At 37.9% G+C, this 19,092-nt stretch overlaps 1 protein-coding gene across 2 annotated transcripts; it reads left to right on the plus strand.

The window, feature by feature from the left end:
• The first annotated feature begins 2,666 nt into the window (after positions 1-2,666).
• Positions 2,667-19,092, plus strand: LOC107862274 (formin-like protein 20). 2 transcript variants are annotated; one of them, XM_047409857.1, is made up of 18 exons: positions 2,670-3,322; positions 3,756-4,462; positions 4,546-4,767; positions 4,863-7,297; positions 7,377-7,503; positions 7,731-7,802; positions 8,837-8,935; positions 9,067-9,108; positions 11,123-11,203; positions 11,271-11,321; positions 11,397-11,478; positions 12,443-12,537; positions 15,911-15,982; positions 16,057-16,173; positions 16,820-16,888; positions 16,986-17,052; positions 18,189-18,456; positions 18,520-19,092. In XM_047409857.1, exons 1-17 carry the CDS (start codon positions 3,250-3,252, stop codon positions 18,338-18,340), a joined length of 4,563 nt encoding a protein of 1,520 aa, XP_047265813.1. In that variant the 5' UTR covers positions 2,670-3,249; the 3' UTR covers positions 18,341-18,456; positions 18,520-19,092. The 2 variants fall into 2 exon arrangements, with proteins under 2 accessions (XP_047265812.1, XP_047265813.1); XM_047409856.1 differs by having other exon boundaries at positions 2,667-3,322; positions 11,394-11,478; positions 18,189-19,092.

The following is a 19,092-nucleotide window of genomic DNA, read 5'->3' on the forward strand; positions in this document are numbered from 1 at the left end:
TAAGTGTTTTTTTTTTTAATTGCTATTTTCAGTTTTTTTTTTTAAAAAAAATACATTTAACCATCTAATTTATCTTTCAAATGTGATGGTTTCATTATTAGCCATATATATTTTTGAAAAAAAAGGAGAGATATTTTATCCGTCATAATAAGAGAAGTTGTTCACATAGTAAAGATTCTTGACCATTTTCATTTTTCAATCTTATTTGAATCACCAAAGAAATAAAAAGACGAGAGTTCCTAAAAATGAATATAAAAACAAATAAACAACAATTATGTTTATAACGCGATTAATACTTTAAATTCGATGTGCACGTAATCTCATAAAACGAGATGATTGAATAATAATGATAATATCATTTACCATAGTTCAAAAAAAAATTCGTTCGATCATAGAAATTATTCACTTTTTTGCAAAATATTTTTTCACTTTATTTGAAAAATCAGTATTTGATCATGAAAATTTTAAATTTAATTTAAAGTTATAATAAAAGAAAAACAAATAACTTATAACTTTTTTTTCAACTCACCTTTGATTGTTGATTTTTTTTCAATTTGTAATTTAGCTTCAATTCTTTATTTTCATAAAAATACACACCTTTTATATCCACTACCAACCAAGATTAATACTCAATCTCCTATCGAGAGTCAAATATTTTATTTTCTTTTATTTTTTGTGACAAGCTAACTTAGTTTTTAATCTACATCCCTCCCCATGACACATTAAACCCAACTTGCTAACCACTTTGGCAACCTACCAAGATGCTACAAAGTAAAAAAAAAATATTATACGAAGTTATTTACTAGATTGTTGTTTATAAGTACTTTTTCTTAGACATAAATCAATATATATAAGTAAATATAAATTTTGACATTCACTAACAGAAAAGTAATTAAGTAAATATCAAACATTTTATTTTTGTGCCCTGTCTTATTTAATTAAAGTTGTCACCCTCCTTTCCCTCGTTGGAAATGTATGGCCGTTTACAACTTTTTTATGCAAGTAATTGCGTGTTTAAGTCATTAAAGAATTTAATTGGTTGTTTTCACAATGATTTAAAATTTTAGTAAAGAAAATCAATTAGAAAAAAAAATGCAACTTATTAAAATGTACATATTCTTAAACTATGTACAGATTGTATTCAGAATTATCTAATCAAATGTCCTATGCAATTTTAAAATTTAACAATTAAACAATTTGACTTTCATATATTAATCTGCTATTCATTTAATGACTGGCTTCAACATAAAAGATGGAGATGAGACTAAATAACACTTAAAAACTAAGTAAAATTCAAACGATGGCGTAATTTATTTTTTTTCAAATAGCATGTTCTCTATTGATATAATTTAGGCTTTGAAGTCAGATAATATAAATATGTTATTTAAAGTAAAATAAAATCATATTTAATAAAAAATATACTATTATTTTAAAGTACAACTTTCGTGCTCCAAAATATACACCAGTATTGGATAGAGCCTAAAATAAAAAGTGTAAACACAAAAACATGTCAACCTTGATTTATTTTATCTTCTGATTTGTTTCTTTTTTATAAATGAACTTTAAGATGTTTACCAAAAAAAAAACTTTAAGATACCTATATGGCATTAAACAAATATACTTCTCACTGCACACACCCAAAAAGAATTTAAAAAGAGAAGGAAGGAACAAACGTGTGACCAAAAATATTAGATCAGAGTAGTAATTTTTCAATTATTATATTAATTCTTTTTATATGCTCCTAATGTATCATCACGTGGAAACTCCATAGAATTGCTTGTTTTTTGAATTGAATATATGATGAAACTGAATATAATTATTATTGGTAAAAATCGAATGACAGTTAATATTTTTTTTATTATTTTAAAAACTGAATGATAGTTTTGTCTTAAATAATATAAATACATTTATTCGCCCCCAATCACTTTATTTGTCACCATTACTAAAAATAAATGATTCAAAATAGTTGTCATTTTAGAAATTAAAATATAATTAAGTACATTATTCTCATTTTCACTTAGTAGTATTAGCATAAAAAGCCTAAGTAGCGAACACATACATATACTCTAATAGTGTGATTGATTAGATTAATTCTCTTTTTATTATCACATTTACTAAAAAGGGATTAATATTTTGAACAATTAAAGATTCGTAAAAGATAAATATACGATAATCAAAATACATATGAAATATACACCCTTAGTGATGCTACTACTTTTCAGGGTTGCATTTTATTTTATGCACATTACCAACAAAGATCACAAAGAAGTCAAGTAGTAGGAGTATTACTTAAAAGGAAATACTAGAAGTAATAATGTTCTATAAATTATTTTTTTTATTTAAATCAAATAAAGGATACCACCAATAGGGTGCTTTGAATTCGTAGTCATTTAGAATTGTTTAAATTATTAATTTTTTTACTAGGTATTATTATTGTTGGTGGTGTATTTTCACGAAATGCTCAAACGAAGAGAGGATTGGAACCCGATTCAGTCGGGTCGGGTGTTTTGGACTTTATTGGATTTCGGGGTGACGCATGTGAGTTAAAATTGGCTTTTGTCCGAACCATACACACCAAATCCTCATCTCACCCTTTCTGTGTCAGCCTTTTTGTCTGTCCCTATACGCCACGTGTACACACACTACACGCACTACATGGTCCATTTTACCCCCTCCACTCCGCATCAGACAACGAACCAACATCATTGTAAGCCGGGTCGGGTCGGGTCAAAAAGTCCGGATCCGAGTACAGCTCCCGTATGTTTACGACTGTCCTCATACTTTTCAGTCCACTACGTTTCTTCTTCTTCTCTCTCCATGTGGTGACTTTCCTAAAAACTATGGCAACGATCATTTCTCCCTTTCTCATCTAATCCCCCTTTCAATCTCTCTCTTTTTTTTTTCAGCTCCGAAACCCTATAAGTACGACTCATTTTCACCTCGATCTTACTTATTCTACTGTTTTCTAGAAAGTTCTGTTGGTTGAGCTAGTTTAATTCGGAGAAATCCAGCTGAATTTCGCATTCTGCTGGTGATTATTGTACTACATTAAGTGATTTTTTGCTATTTATATCGAATTGAGTTTATTTAACACCAATCCGAGATCAATTGGGATATTGTACTGTTGAATTGGGATTTTTTGTTGAGATCCGTTTTAGAGGTCAATTTGTTGGGTACTTTGAAGTGAGAGGTGGAATATATCAAATTGGAGGGTTTTGGATCGGATCAGGGGAGAAACAGCGCCATTAGATGGCGCTGTTCAGACGCTTCTTTTATAGGAAGCCGCCGGATCGGCTTCTCGAGATCTCGGAGCGAGTTTACGGTATGCTGCTGTTGTTCTCGCCCTAAAGTTTACATTTTTGAGCTCATTTACTCTGTTTATTTTTTTTCCCAGAAACTACATTTTAGTTGGGAGTTACTTTGCTTTTATCATTTTCATTAATTTGAATATTTATGTGTGGGTTAGCTATATTTGGAATTCCAGCTGTTGCTTTCCAATATAAGTGAAGTGCTAGAGTAGGTGAAATGCAACTCCTTGTGAAAAAATGTGTGAATAGTACCCTATATTTTAGTGGCGCAGCTCGGTTGTAGCTTGTTTTAGCTTAGAAGTTGAACCTAAGATTTTATTTTTGCACGGCTTTTCTTCTTGAAGAACTATGTTACTCTCTTCATTATGATTAAAGTAGGCAGTTCTTCGGAGTGATAGTTTCTTTGGGGTGATAAATTATTGACATTTTTGCACCTCATACTTGCAGTGTTTGATTGCTGCTTCTCCACTGACGTGTTGGATGAAGATGAGTACAAGACATATATGGGAGGGATTGTGGCTCAGCTGCAGGACCACTATGCAGATGCTTCTTTCATGGTTTTTAATTTCAGGGAAGGTGATAGGAGGAGTCAAATATCTGACATATTGTCTCAGTATGATATGACTGTGATGGATTATCCTCGTCAATACGAAGGGTGTCCACTTCTGCCACTGGAGATGATTCACCACTTCCTGCGCTCGAGTGAGAGCTGGCTTTCACTTGAGGGTCAGCAAAACGTGCTGTTAATGCACTGTGAGAGGGGAGGCTGGCCTGTACTTGCTTTTATGCTTGCTGGCCTTCTTTTGTACAGAAAACAGTACACCGGTGAGCATAAAACTCTTGAAATGGTTTACAAGCAGGCTCCTAGAGAGCTGCTTCATCTTTTGTCACCTCTGAATCCACAGCCATCTCAGCTTAGATATCTCCAGTACATATCCAGAAAAAATTTTGGTTCAGAATGGCTGCCATCAGATACACCTTTTGCCTTAGATCGCATCATACTTAGTTTTCCTCCTCTATTTGATGGCGGGAGAGGCTGTCGACCTGTATTTCGCATCTATGGACAAGACCCTGCTTCAACAACCTCTAATAGGAGCTCTAAGCTCCTCTTTTCGACTCCAAAGACAAAAAAACACGCTCGTTTCTACCAACAGGTAATTCCAAGCTTTTAAGTGGAGACTTCTTATGAAGATAAGTTAGCTGAAATCTGAAGTAGTCTGCTAATTCCTCATTGCAGGAAGAGTGTTCACTGGTGAAAATTGACATCCATTGTCGTGTCCAAGGAGATGTTGTTCTCGAGTGTGTCCATTTGGAAGACGACCTAATAAGGGAAGAAATGATGTTCAGGGTCATGTTCCACACCACATTTATTCGCTCAAATGTTTTGATGTTAATGCGTGATGATGTTGATGTCCTGTGGGATGCAAAGGACCAATTTCCTAGAGGGTTCAAAGCAGAGGTCTGATATTTATTTCTCTGGCTTTGAATCTTATTTCCCCCCTTTAATATTTACCATGAAATTGCAAAGTTGAAGAATACTCATATCTGTATCAGGTACTATTTTCGGATCCTAATGCTGTTCCATCTGTTGTCACTGAAGAAGTGCCAAGTGAGGATGAGAATGGTACTGAAGGTGCTTCACCTGAGGAGTTTTTTGAAGTCGAAGAGATATTCAGCAATGCTGTTGATGGGCAGGATGGAAGGGGGGAATCTGGAGCCCACATTGTCAAGGAAAGTTTGCAGGATGATGATAGTATTGAAATAATATGGAAAGAGGAGGTGGAACACCATGCATTTCAAGATTGTGCATCAGACGAAGTAAATCACAAGCAAGAAGGAAAGACGGATTCTAATTGTTCTGCATCAGAAACCTATATTATAGGAGATAGAGACAACTCTATACCCTCCAAGGTTGTAGTTTCCAATGGTACCAGCTACATGGAATCAGAAGTGGTAATGTCTGGGGATTGTGTCGCATCAGAAAATGGGGAGTTAAAGCAAGATAAAGAAGGCACTCTGAAACAGAAGAAGTTGGAGAGGGAAGGTTCGCAACAGAAGACTGCTGATATTAATAAACAAAAAAGTGATAAGACTGCCTCATCTCTAAAGAAACAATCATTCTCCAATGCAAAACCTTCTGCTGATGGCGTAGGTCCGAAAAATAAATTAAAACAGCAGGAAAGCCAAGGCACCGTTTTACGAATGGCAAAGCCTAATGTAGTGTCCCGGTGGATCCCTCCCAACAAAGGTTCTTACACTAGTTCAATGCACGTATCATATCCACCATCAAGGTATAACAGTGCCCCTCCTGTGCTTGCTCTGACCAAGGATTCTCAATCTGGGGTTAAATCAAAGTCAACATCTCCTCAAGCTTCTTCAGAAACTATAGTATCTGCTGAAACAGGCCGTGTTCCAGGGATGGACTCTTCATGTCCTGCATCTGGTATGTCAATGGTCGAGACATCTGTTGCTACGATGTCTGTCCCAGAATCAGTTGAAAGCCAGGCCCTTCATCCTTCTCCTCTAAGGCCGTTACTTTCTCCATCACCAAGCACTGCATCTCATGGAATGCCTGATTTGGAGGTAGCAGGAACCAATTTACCATCAGCTTCTGCAACTCCGCCTTTGTCTTTACAGGAGAGCAATACTATGACAGCTTCTCTGACTCAACCGGACCCTAATTCTCCATCTGCTCTGGTCGCACCTCCCCGGCCACCTTTGCGCAGCCCATCTCTGTCATTTTCAAGTAACGTACAGTCATCTTCACCTCCTCCTCCACCTCCCCCACCCCCTCTGCCTCCACCATCAACTAGCTCAAGGATGACCCTGGTGGGTGCCTTTTCTCCTCCCCCACCTCCTCCGCCTCTACCCACTTCATGCAGTGTGATAAATGTTGGTAAGGTCTTGCCACCCCCACCTCCTCCACCTCCACCTATATATGCATCCACTGTACCAAGATTGGCTAGCTTTGGGGTTTCTAGATCATCATCACCATCTCCTCCCCCTCCCCCTCCCCCTCCCCCTCCCCCTCCTCCTATGCGTACTGGCCATTCCCCTCCCCCTCCCCCTCCTCCTATGCATACTGGCTATGCCCCTCCTCCTCCTCCTTCACCACCACCTCCCCCTCCGCTGCCACCAGCCCTGCATTTCTCACAAGTTGGTCCACCTCCTCCACCCCCGCCACCTTTGCGAAATGCTCCTCCTCCACCACCCCCACCTCCTTCAAAATACGCTCCACCTCCCCCTCCTCCGCCTTCTTTATACAACGCTCCATCTGCACCATCTCCACCACCTCCACCTCCACCTCCGTTTTCTAGAGCACTTGCTCCACCACCACCACCACCACCACCACCTCCTTTACGTGGTTCTATACCACCACCACCACCTCTGCTGCCAGGAGCTCTGCCTCCTTCACCTCCACCTCCACCTCATGGAGCATCTATGCAAGGCCCTCCACCGCCTCCTGGAGGTGGCCCCCCTCCACCACCATCTCCACCTCCTGGAGCACCTATGCGGGGCCCTCCACCTCCTCCACCTCCACCTGGAGGTGGCCCCCCTCCACCACCTCCACCTCCTCCTGGAGGCGGCCCCCCTCCTCCACCACCTCCAATGCGTGGAGCTCCGCCCCCTCCTCCTCTTCCTGGAGGTGGAGGTCGTCCACCTGGTCCACCTCCCCCACCCCCTCCGGGAGGACGCGCACCTGGTCCACCTCCCCCGCCCCCTCCAGGAGGACGTACACCTGGTCCACCTCCTCCACCGGGAGCTCCAAGACCGCCAGGTGGTGGACCTCCCCCACCACCACCATTTGGTGCTAAAGGACCTGCAGTTGGCAGAGGCCTTCCTGCAGGGAGAGGGCCAGGATTTTCACGCCCAGCTGGTGGTGCAGCCCCACGAAGATCTAACTTAAAGCCGTTGCATTGGAGCAAGGTAACTAGGGCATTGCAAGGAAGCTTATGGGATGAACTACAAAGAAATGGAGAGACTCAATTGTATGTTTCATGCTCTTGAAGCTTGACATTGCTTATACTCGAGTCAATTAAATTACTAATATTTCTGCTTCAAATCTAGGTCACCGGAGTTCGATTTTTCAGAACTCGAGACTCTTTTCTCTGCTACAGTTCCCAAGTCAGATAATGCGGGTAAATCTGGAGGGAGGAGGAAGTCTGTTGGGTCTAAACCTGATAGGGTTCACCTGGTAATCAATACAATATAACTATCTGACTGCTGATTGATACTGACCCAATTCTTTTTCTTGTAATCTTTCCTGCTGCTACTTCTTCCATTCATTCATGTTTCTTTTACCTTTGCTTGTTAACTGCTAGATGTATGCTTGTAGTTGCTTTACATGCATATTGGATTTTGGTGGTTGATGTTTTCTGTAATTTCAGCGTTTCTCCTTTAAGTAAATTTTTTTTTTGGTAGATTGACTTAAGGAGGGCAAATAATACTGAAATTATGCTCACAAAGGTGAAAATGCCACTGCCTGACATGATGGTAAGTTTGGTGTTATTCTCTTCAATATTTCTTTCTCCTTTGTTTTCCTTCTCAATAAAGCTTGTCTTTTCTTTTTTCAAATAGAAACATCATGTCCTGATTGTTGCAGAAAGAAAAGTTCCTTGATTATAGGAGGAGCTTGATATCGTTAGAGTTGTAAAATCCGCTTCTATGTATTTGAGAACACATGATAAACCCCTCATTTCTTGTCAAAATTTAAATTGCATAAGCAAAAAACAACAGTAAAATCCCACAAGTGGGGTATGGGGTGGCGTGTACGCAGTCTGACACCTTCCACCATTCTATATCAAAGTTATGTTCTGGAACCCTGCACACAAAGGATGCTGAAAACTGAAAACATACAGTAGTACACTTTTTTCTGGATAATTTTAGCAATACACATGAAGTAGGAAACAGAAATAGAAGTGATATGCTTATCACAACCTTAATGCAACTTACCTTTGTCCTCAACGGAAGTTGGAGAAGGAAATTTCATGCTGTTGGAATCCTCCGCTTTAAAGATGTGGTCTGTGGCTTTAGCTACCCATTGTTAACTGAGATGCTTTATTGTGGTTCTAATGGTCCAGGATTCAGCGTAGATGCTTAGTCCTTGTAAACTTTCCTTTCAGCTGATAGAAAGCCTGCATTTTTTCTGCTATATCGTTTCGCTCTTTTTTAGCATATGAATAACAATGTGGAAAAATTCAGGTTAGACCCTGTCATTTGTAAACAGAAGGTCTGTAGAACCTCAAATTTGGGCGAAATGGATAGCAGCAGTATTTATTTTTTTGTTCCACCATGTAGTGTTCCTTGTGGATAGTTACTGGCCCATATTTGGTGGTTCTAGCAGCTAGTTCTTACTGTGCTGTATTTGGTAGACCTAGGTGATATCTTTATTCTTGAATATTCTTGCTCGTTTGCTTGATGTTCTCTAGGTTCTCTATATGCCTGCTATCGCTCACCTATTGAAGTATTGCGGTTGGTCTACCTGACCGTATAAATAACTTAAGTATGGTTGTTGGTTTTGTCTATAGGCAGCTGCCCTCGCAATGGATGAGTCAATATTAGATGCTGATCAGGTGGAGAATCTTATCAAGTTTTGTCCTACAAAAGATGAGATGGAACTTCTCAAGGTGAACTTACGCACTCTGCAGCTATTCTATTGGCTGCAACTTTGTCTTCATGCTCCTTTTCCTCTGCTTCCTCTACCAGTTGACTTTTTCATTATAATTTCTTCTGAATGTTTGCTATTACAACTTCTTAGAATTACACTGGCGACAAGGAGCTCCTTGGGAAGTGTGAACAGGTTAGCCAATCATATTCTATAATTGTCTGCTGAATCCCAGGATGTCTCAGTTATATTTCTTGATTGATATACTTCACTTGCAAGTTCTGTTCTTTACTGCAATGTGTTGCCCTATGTATTTATGTACAGTGAAAAACAGCGAGAACATCTGAATATTTGGCAGAAGCAATATTTGGCAATTAAAATTGATGCCCAATAGTGCTTGTAAATTTTTATCCGATATGTGGACCTTAGATGGTGAGCTATACATAAGTCTTATGTTAGCCATGGTAGGTGCCCTTGTGTTGCATTTAAAAGGAGTGCAATCCGACTAACAAAATGCTCATTTTACCATTAACCAGCATCAATAGATGCAAAATACCCTACCCAAGGGTGTGGCCTAGTGGTTCAATGAAGTGGGGTTGAATACCATGAGGTCTCAGGTTCAATTCCCAACAGAGATAAACACTAGGCGATTTCTTCCCATCCGTTCTAGCCTTGGTGGACAGAGTTACCTGGTACCCGTTGCTGGTGGGAGGTGGCAGGTATCCCGTGAAATTAGTCGAGTTGCGCGCAAGCTGGCCCGGACACTACGGTTATCAAAAAAAAATTAAAGCAAATTACCCTTCTGCTTCCTTTTTTGGCTGAGAGGAGCTGGAATGGATAAATTTTTTTAAGAGGACTAATGTGCTTCCTTCACAATGTTTAGCTGTGAATACATAATCTGGACACTAACAACCCATATGACCAAAAAAATTGTTCACTTTTTCCCGGAATAATTTTTTACTTTATTTGTATGTCAGTGTTTGGCTATGGAAATCCCAAACCAACTCGAAGTTGTATTTCAAATAAGGATAAGGAAAACAACTTATAATCCGTTTTCCAGTGTACTTTTCACTTTTGAAGTTGTAACTAAGCACATTCAAGCATGAATGTTATACCGAATATTCTTCGCAAAAGTATAGCCTAGCAGAATTCCATCTTTAGCTTCAACAACAACAGCATACCCAGTGTAGTTCCACAAGTGGAGTATGCGGAGGGTGGTGTTTACATAGCCTTAGGTAGAAGTTGTTTCCGATAGATCCTCGGCTCAAGTAAAGTTTGTCAACATTAATTATTGGAAGGCAATATAATAGTGAAGAAGCCATGTTTAAAATAAAGTAGGAGGGAACAGTAGCAACAACAAAAAATATGGTAACCAAAGCGAAGAAATACATAGTAATAAAATGATGATTACGATAATATGAGAGTAATAATAGTAACAATACTGGTAAGGGAAATTAGACCATGCTTGATCACCTACTAACCTTCTAGCCCGTTTCTCGACCTCCATTCCCTCCTATCTAAGGTCATGTCCTCAGTAAGGTGCAGGTGCGCCTCCATCTTCAACTCCAAAACTCCATAAATTCCAAATAAATGAAAAATATGTGGAATCATGGCCAAACGCCTACTTAGTCTCAGCCTTGACCTCTCTGTATTATGACCTGTATTATTACACCACTTCCTTTCTCTTATTAACATTTAATTACAAGTAGGCGTTTTTGTTTCTGATATTTCAAAACCACCACAAGAAACAAAATTTGTTATACCACACAAAATGAGAAGCAAATTGGCATTATCAGGATATACTGTGCTATGCCAGATGAGAAATGATGGCGTTTTACAGTATCTCAGATTAGTTTTCTCTGAGAAGCTGAATATTTTTTTCTTTTTTTCAGTTTCAAAAAATATATTCTGTGTTTCAGAGAACTAATTTGAGAGGCTGGCACACGCCTGAAATTCATGATAATGAATTGTGTGCCCTGTTGTACTGTTGTCTTTCTGTAGAATGTTTTGGTTTGGTTGATAATAGATGTGCTTTTTCCATTCTCCTTTTTCATAAAATACTTGTAATCATGGGGTCTTTGCCCTGCCTTGATGGCTCTTTTATGTTTTAATGTTTTAGAGAATAGCTGATTTTCAGGGTAAATATGATACTACCTTATTGCTCAATCCTAATGCATTGGTGGTATTTCTGATATTGTTTGTCTTCCAGTTTTTTCTGGAGCTCATGAAGGTGCCTCGGGTAGAGTCAAAACTAAGAGTTTTTCTCTTCAAGATCCAGTTCATCTCTCAGGTTTGTTTGCATCTGGTAATCTTCTGAAATAAGTATCTTCTATCGTCTGAAATTAGCTTTATCTCAGGTCACGGACTTCAAAAAAACCTTAAACACAGTGAACTCTGCTTGTGAAGAGGTACTTTTCTATGTTCTGTATTTCTCTTCGTTATTTTCCCTATTTTCTTAGCATAACTCAGTTTGCTTGTAGCAGGTCCGACATTCTCTCAAATTGAAGGAAATATTGAAGAAAATATTGTATCTGGGGAATACATTGAACCAGGGAACTGCCAGAGGTAAGAATCTTCATCCTTCTTGTAATTCTTCAAAATCTCAGCTTTCTTAATCTGGACTATTGCAGGAAAGTTGATAAACATATGTGACTAACTCAATTGCTTCTATGTGGAACTTGTGGCTTTTCAAATTTATAAATTAAATGCAATAATTGCCGGACTAGATACACTAGGAGAAATACCGCAACTAGAGGTTTCAATTGTCTATTCTAAATTTCCTATTGAAGTGAGTGGGACATGAGCTTTATCCTAAAAGTGGCGGTTTGCTCATGCAAATTAATAAAGTAAGTCTCAGAATTGGTTCATTGTTGTTAAAGTTTGTTAATTTTGCCAACGAACAGTTCAGATAAATTGAGAGATTCATCAATGTGCGAACTCCTAGACAGAATATGTGCTGGAAAAGTTCTGCTTAGACTATTTATCTAGATGATGAATAAAATTGCTAAAATGGTACCAAATGGACCATTGATATCAGTTACGAGTTGCGCTTTGCTTACGTTATTTCTTCAGGGACTTACTTGTCAGATGAAATAATACTTTTCTGTTGATTCATAAAGGAACTATGTTACCTCACTTTTTAGCTGTTCCAAATCAATTTAAGAACCAACACATTGTTCTATCTGATGGAATTGGAGGGTTAACAATTTTTGCTCCCGAATTGGACGATTCTCGCATTTTGGATATGTGGAGAACTTAAGCATATGTTCTTACTTAATAAGTGATGGTAAATGCTTTATGGCTTGACAATGGATAGTTCTAGTTTCTTGCTACTAGTTTGTATATAACATCTTTCTTGTATTTATTATGTTTATTATTCCAATGGAGCTTTCTTTTTCATATAAAATAGTAGTTCGTAAGGACCTAATCTCGCACTATGGATCTCGATATCTCGTAATATATGTGGTCAAGCAGTTTAAAGTTTTGATACAGAATTCCAAATTAAGTTCTGGATCTTTCTTTAATTCAGGTTCTGCTGTTGGATTTAAGTTGGACAGTCTTTTGAAGCTCACTGATACTCGTGCTACTAACAACAAGATGACACTGATGCATTATCTTTGTAAGGTGTGAGTGTACTTTCAGTTTCACTTTTTCTCTTTCAAAGGGATTATTTTAACTATTTCAGCCTTCTTTCCAATTACTATACTCTGAGAAATGGTACCCTTAGATCATGCTTTTCAGCAGTTTCACCTCATGGAAACACTGTTGATGTTGAATTTCTTCAATTCTTTCTTTAATTTTCCTTTTCATTGGTTGACTGTCTGAAAAGCACTGTGAAAAGATTATCTACAGAGGATAAAAATGATGAGATTCTGAAAAGACGTGATGATTTGCAAGCTGCTCTTACTACTGAATGAAAATGTTTCATTATTTTAACACTAGCACTTTGTTAGAAATGCTGCAAGCAAAGCCTGGTGTAAGAAGATTGATCAGTTTGATGATATGTGTACATTTCGTTGGGCTTGCTATAGAGTTCCTATAGTTTAGGGGTGTGCAAAAACCGAACCGATGAAAATGTTATTGGTTTATTGGGTTAACAGTTTTTTAATGGTTTTATAAAAAAAATTATTGGGTTATTGGTTCGGTTTTTTCTTATTGGGTTGTTGAGTAAACCGATAACCCAATAAGAATATATATATATATATATTTTAATTTCTCTTTAATTTCTATAAATTAACAAACCTATTATTTCTATTATACAAACTCTTAAATTCTCCTTACAACATTTAGTTCAAACTTGAAGATTCTTGTAAATTAAAACACATTATGTAGGATTTTTGGTTACAACTAAGATTCCATTTTTTTTCATGTTAGTTACTACTATTTCTATTTTATGAGTATTTTTTTATCGGTTAAACCAAAATCGAACCGACAAGGACTAAAAACTGATAAAAAATATGTTATTGATTTGGTTATTGGTTTAGCATATTTAAAAACCGAAAACCGATAAATCAAACCGATAATATATAAAACCGAACCGACCGATGCACACAACATAGTTGACAATGACATCATGCACATTTTTTTTAAGTTGCAAGTATTTTACACGGTTAACGTGGAATAAAAGAAAAATGAAGAATTGCATTGGTGGACCTAGGTGCAGGGATGTCAAGCGGTTAAATGAATCTAATTAGTCAAACTACAACCTCTTTTTGGTTCAAGTTGCATTTCACCAGTTACTGTCAGACGGTCTGCATCTGCTCTGGTATATTCTTTCTATTGATGCCAAGTACATCTGTTGTGGAGCCTGGATGTAATCAAACCAATGATGTGATATAGGGAATTCTGTATCAGGGATTTCGACTGTTATTTTCCTCTATGCCTTATTGGTTCTTAATAATCTAAGAAAGCAGCATTGAATCATTCACTGAAGTAACTTACCATGCTGAAAAGACATGCTCCTTAAGTAGCTCACTTGTGTGAAGCCAATGAAGCAAATGTGTATTCGAAGTGTCGAAGTTGGTTTCCTCTGTTCCATCTTCTCCTCACTTGGAGCACCTTTGATCTGGCCTTTTTATGGAAACAAATACTCCCTCCGTCCCATTTTATGTGTCGCCATTTGACCGGGTACGGAGTTTAAGAAATATGGAAAGACTTGGTAATGTTTACCAAATTGTCCTTTATCAAAAAATGTGCTACTATTTTTTTTTTAATTAAGTGGAACCAATAAGGGTAAAAGTGGAATTGTGTCTTTAAATAGTTACCAAATAAGGAAAGATGACATTCTTTTTGGGACGGACCAAAAAGGAAGTGATGACACATAAAATGGGACGGAGGGATTATATATTATGATGGTTGCTTGAAGAAGTATCTATCTCTTCATCAAGTAGGTGCAGGTCCACCATTCACTTTTTGCCATGTTAGGTTTGTGCTTTTGATTTGATAACTAAGGACAAAGGATATGGACAGGCGATAACAAATAATAAATGAAATAACCTCTTTACCACTTAATGAAATTATTAGGTAAACGTGAATGCGATTCAGAGATCACTATATTCCGTTATATAAGTGCTCAAGTTTGATCGCAACTTTCTGTAGATGGCCCACTTAGGAATTATATTTTGGAAATATGAAACACAAATTATTCTTTACAGACCTTGATCTTGGGTATCATCTGATAGTTTGCTGCATCTTGAGAAAGAGCTATAGTTTTAGGCACTATTTGGTGCATGGTTGATTATGTGTTGCCCTATTGGAAAAGTTCTCTTTTTTTTTTTTTGATAACTGTGGTGTCCTGCCACCTCCCACCAGCAATAAATATCAGATAACTCTGTCCACCAAGGCTTAGGTTAGATAAGAATCACCTAGTGTTTTTGTGTGTGTGATTTGAATCTGTGACCTTAGGTTCTCAATTCATTTCATTGACCACTAGCTACACCCTTAGGTTAAAAAAAGGTTACTTCTCAAATTAAGGCACGTATTTTAAAAGGTAACTTCTCCTTATGCATCGGTGAGAAACTCTTTTGTTTGTAAAGGGTTTAACATAGCATTCCTAAATCACCGGCGATGTTGTATGGAGCTGAGTGTTGGCCAGTTAAGAACTCTCACATCCAAAAGTTAAAGGTGGCGGAGATGAGGATGTTGCGATGGATGTGTGGTCATACCAGGAAAGATAGGGTAGGGTGAGGAATGAGATTATTCGAGAGAAGGTGGAAGTGGCTTCGGTGGAGGACAAGATGCGAGAAGTGAGGTTACGTTGGTTCGGGCACGTGATGAGGAGGAGCTCTGATGCTCCTGTGCGGAGGTGTGGGACACTGGCTACGGATGATTTTAGGCGGGGTAGAGGTAGGCCGAAGAAATATTGGAGGGAGGTGATTAGGCATGATATGAAGCAGTTACAGCTTACGGAGGACATGACCCTTGATAGGAAGGTGTGGAGGATGCGAATTAGGGTAGAGGGTTAGGGGGTGGGAGTGCGTTGGTAACTGTAGGGGAGTGTTCTTTATTTGTGTCTGAAGTTTCTTGTTCGTGGTGTTGAGTGATGTCTATGGTTTCGGATATATAGTTTTTAGTATTATCTTGTGGCTAGCGGTGTTAGTTTATTTTGTATAGTGTACAAGTTTATATGCATTTATGTTTTGTGTTTGTTATATTGTTATTGGTTCTAAGCCGGGGGTCTATCGGAAACGGCCTCTCTACTTCACCCGAGTTAGTGGTATGATCAGGGTACACTCTTACCTTCCCCAAACCCCACTAGGTGGGAATACACTTGGTATGTTGTTGTTGTTCTCTTTGTGTGAGATGCCTCTTTTCTCAGTTGTCTGGACATTTCTGTAGCTGAGAAGTATTTTCTTTTTTCTTTACTTGTTTATCTGCCTGAACATGCGATCTAATTGATAAAAGGCCTCTTAATATCTTCTGCCTGAATTTAGGCGTTAAATATGGTTATATGACTATTTGAGACAGTCTGGTGCTAGTAATTCCTCTCTTTTCTCAGGTTCTTGCTTCCAAGTCACCATCACTGTTAGACTTTCATGTAGATCTTGTAAGCCTGGAAGCTGCATCAAAGGTTACTTGTCTTATCTCTTTATGATATATGTCTGAACTTATCAGGATTGGTAAGAAATTTGTTTCTCCTTGCAGATACAATTGAAGTCTTTGGCTGAAGAAATGCAAGCAATCATCAAGGGTTTGGAAAAAGTTAAAAAAGAACTGGAGGCATCCGAGACTGATGGCCCTGTGTCTGAAATTTTTCGCAAGGTATTATGGTGGTTGTACTTTTATTATTTTTGATAATGATGGTGGCTATATTTCTTTTCAATTGTCTTAGCTTTATGTGTTTATATGTGCAACTATTCTATGCATGGGTGTTAGGATGTCTGACAGCACTCCATTGATCATCAGATGAATATGTTACTTCTAGCTCAGACATAATTTTTTAGGACTACAAATATCCTCCTAATGTCTTGTGAGATTTAAAAACTATTACAAAGATCTACTTCTGAAGCAATTATCTCAAAGTTATGTATCTTATGTTTTCGCTCATTCTTGTTATCTCTGTCTTATTATTTCTTGATCTGATGAATAGATTCTGAGTCAAAATATATTTTAACTTCATTATGGCATAAAGCTGCCGCTGTAAAATTTCATTTATCTTTTGATGAAACGAATCTGAACTCCTGTCCCACCTCCTCCCTTTCCTTTATCTTTTTTATTTGTTTAACAGAAGGGTTGACAGATGACTGCCACTCGGTTCTGTTTCTATTGGTCCGGAAGTGTACTAAGTTTCTGTGCACACTATTATCATTCTCTAGGAGACTTATGAGTACCCCCTCCCTCAATGAAAAGGGGAAAAAGAACAAAATTTTTGGTCCTTATAGGTTTGTTCCTTTGTCCTGCAAATCAGACCTTAAAGGAATTCGTTGGTGTGGCTGAAGCAGAGGTTGGCTCTGTCAAAGATTTATATTCTGTTGCGGTAATTTCCTTCGTGTTTTATTATCTCTTTGTTATATCATGTTGCAAAGTCGTCATCTTATATGCCAATATAATTTTTAATTGTCATAACTTGACAGGGCAGAAATGCAGATGCACTTGCACTATATTTCGGTGAGGATCCTGCCCGCTGTCCATTTGAACAAGGTAGCATATTTACAGTATACTTTTAATCCCCTCCATAACACTGCTAGAAAAATTATCGAATGGAAGTTATCTCCTTGAAGTTTTCAACTATACTTTGTTGCCTTCAGTGTCTTAGTCATTTTCAATTAAGATATGAGTAGGTGTGTCAAAGTTAGTCTAGTGTTAATCCTCTTAGACATAGAAACTGCTCCACAATTTTATGGAAAGATATGAGTATATGACTGCCTTTTTTTAGCTCTTTGTCAGAGCTAGAATTGTTAATTGCTATGCTAATTTTACCAGATTTGATTGATCTGGGATACGTCCGAGTCTCTTCCTCATTGAGGTTTCCAGTGTCTAGGGATTTAGCAAGATGAGGTAGAGCTTAAGCTGTCTTTTTTGAGCTAAGTGTTATATTCCTTTATGACAATTTTATAAAATCCTTATGTCTTTGCCAGTTGAGAAAAAGAAACTGATGAAGTGGGACCACCAATATAAAAAAACCATATTTGAAGTGCAACTCAGAACATTTTAAACCTTGTCTAGATGATCTACTAGTTTCCAACAAGACATCAGATTCAAGCGCTGGTCTCCTTGAAATCATTGCATGCTTAAGTTCAGAGGTAGAATGTAGATGTTATAATAGAGGACCAATGTTTATCTGTTCTAGCATTGTAGTGTAAATATAGCTGTTCTTTCCATGTGTTCTAGCTTTGGTGGATAGAGTTATCTGGTACATGTTGCTGGTGAGAGGTGGTCGGTATCCGTGGAAGTAGTCGAGGTGCGCGCAAGCTGGCCTGGACACCACGGTTATCAAAATAAAAAAAGAACCAATTTAAAGTTTTCTTACCGTCAAGAGAGAAACAAGTCTTCTTGTTTATTTTTTTAAACAAAAAAGAAGACTTGTTTTCTGTATATGAATGAGCATGAATCACTTCTTTTTTGTTGCGTATGGATGATTACTTAAGAACTTGAACATATTACTGCATTTTACTTCGATTAGAGTTGCATCTGATGGATCTGTGTTACCTTTGTTTGCTTTGTTCATGCTTTCCCTGTTTTCATTTTGTATGCTTCTGCTCTTGATGGTTCAAGATTTTCGGGTGCTGATCTTTTTTCACTTTTCTTTTTTGTGTATCTGTTGACAATCTGTACAGTCACGGTGACCCTCTTAAATTTTGTGAGGCTGTTCCGCAAAGCCCATGAAGAGAACTTGAAGCAGGCTGAATTAGAAAGGAAGAAAGTTCAGAAGGAGGCGGAAATGGAGAATGCCAAAGGAGTTAATCTAACAAAAAAGGGTCTCAAGTGAATGAGAATGATTTCATTGTTTCAGGGAATATTGGATGTCTGAATGATCTGTCTGTCGGTTAACCATGCTAACTGACGATATCTTCCAGAGACTGAGCCGAAGCCTCCTCTCCTTATGTAAGTGCTTTGGCATTCTTTGGATTCAAGAAAGAATGTTCAGGCTTGTAAACCGGAGTGCAGTGAAATGCTTTGCAGATAGGAAGCTGAACCTGACTCATCATTGTCGGGGCTCTTGGATGATGCAAGCAACCAGTCGCTCCATAAATTCATCGCCTTGATTTTTGTTATTGGTAGGTGATCATGAATGCCATCCAACCTTGAGAAATTTGCTACATGATTAAACAGATGCTGCAATCGAGAGCGCGAATTTGGATAGAGCCAACATGCTGGACTCGCTGTGGCACAAATGTAGTTGCCACAAGGTCAACATTTACCAGCGACCGCCTTTGTACCATGCAAACTGTAAATTAGTAAGTGTAACATCAGTTTTGTATAAAGCCTAGCCAGTGTATCTAGATTCAAAGTTGATTCTTTTCATTGTAACATAGAAAAAGGGGTTCCCTATTGTGTCAGTTTATATGGGAACCTGCTCCGAAATTGATTGTACAGAAAGCATAGGAGAGGATAGGGATAGTTTCTTTTAGCAATAGTATTGTATCAATACGTAGGCTTTAGGATTAGTTCCCTTTCCTGGATACAAATTTTGGAAAATATTCTGATATCTTCATTTATTCATCACACAAATTATCTGCA

This window comes from Capsicum annuum, chromosome 3, assembly GCF_002878395.1.
Source record: "Capsicum annuum cultivar UCD-10X-F1 chromosome 3, UCD10Xv1.1, whole genome shotgun sequence".
NCBI classification, from domain to species: domain Eukaryota; kingdom Viridiplantae; phylum Streptophyta; class Magnoliopsida; order Solanales; family Solanaceae; genus Capsicum; species Capsicum annuum.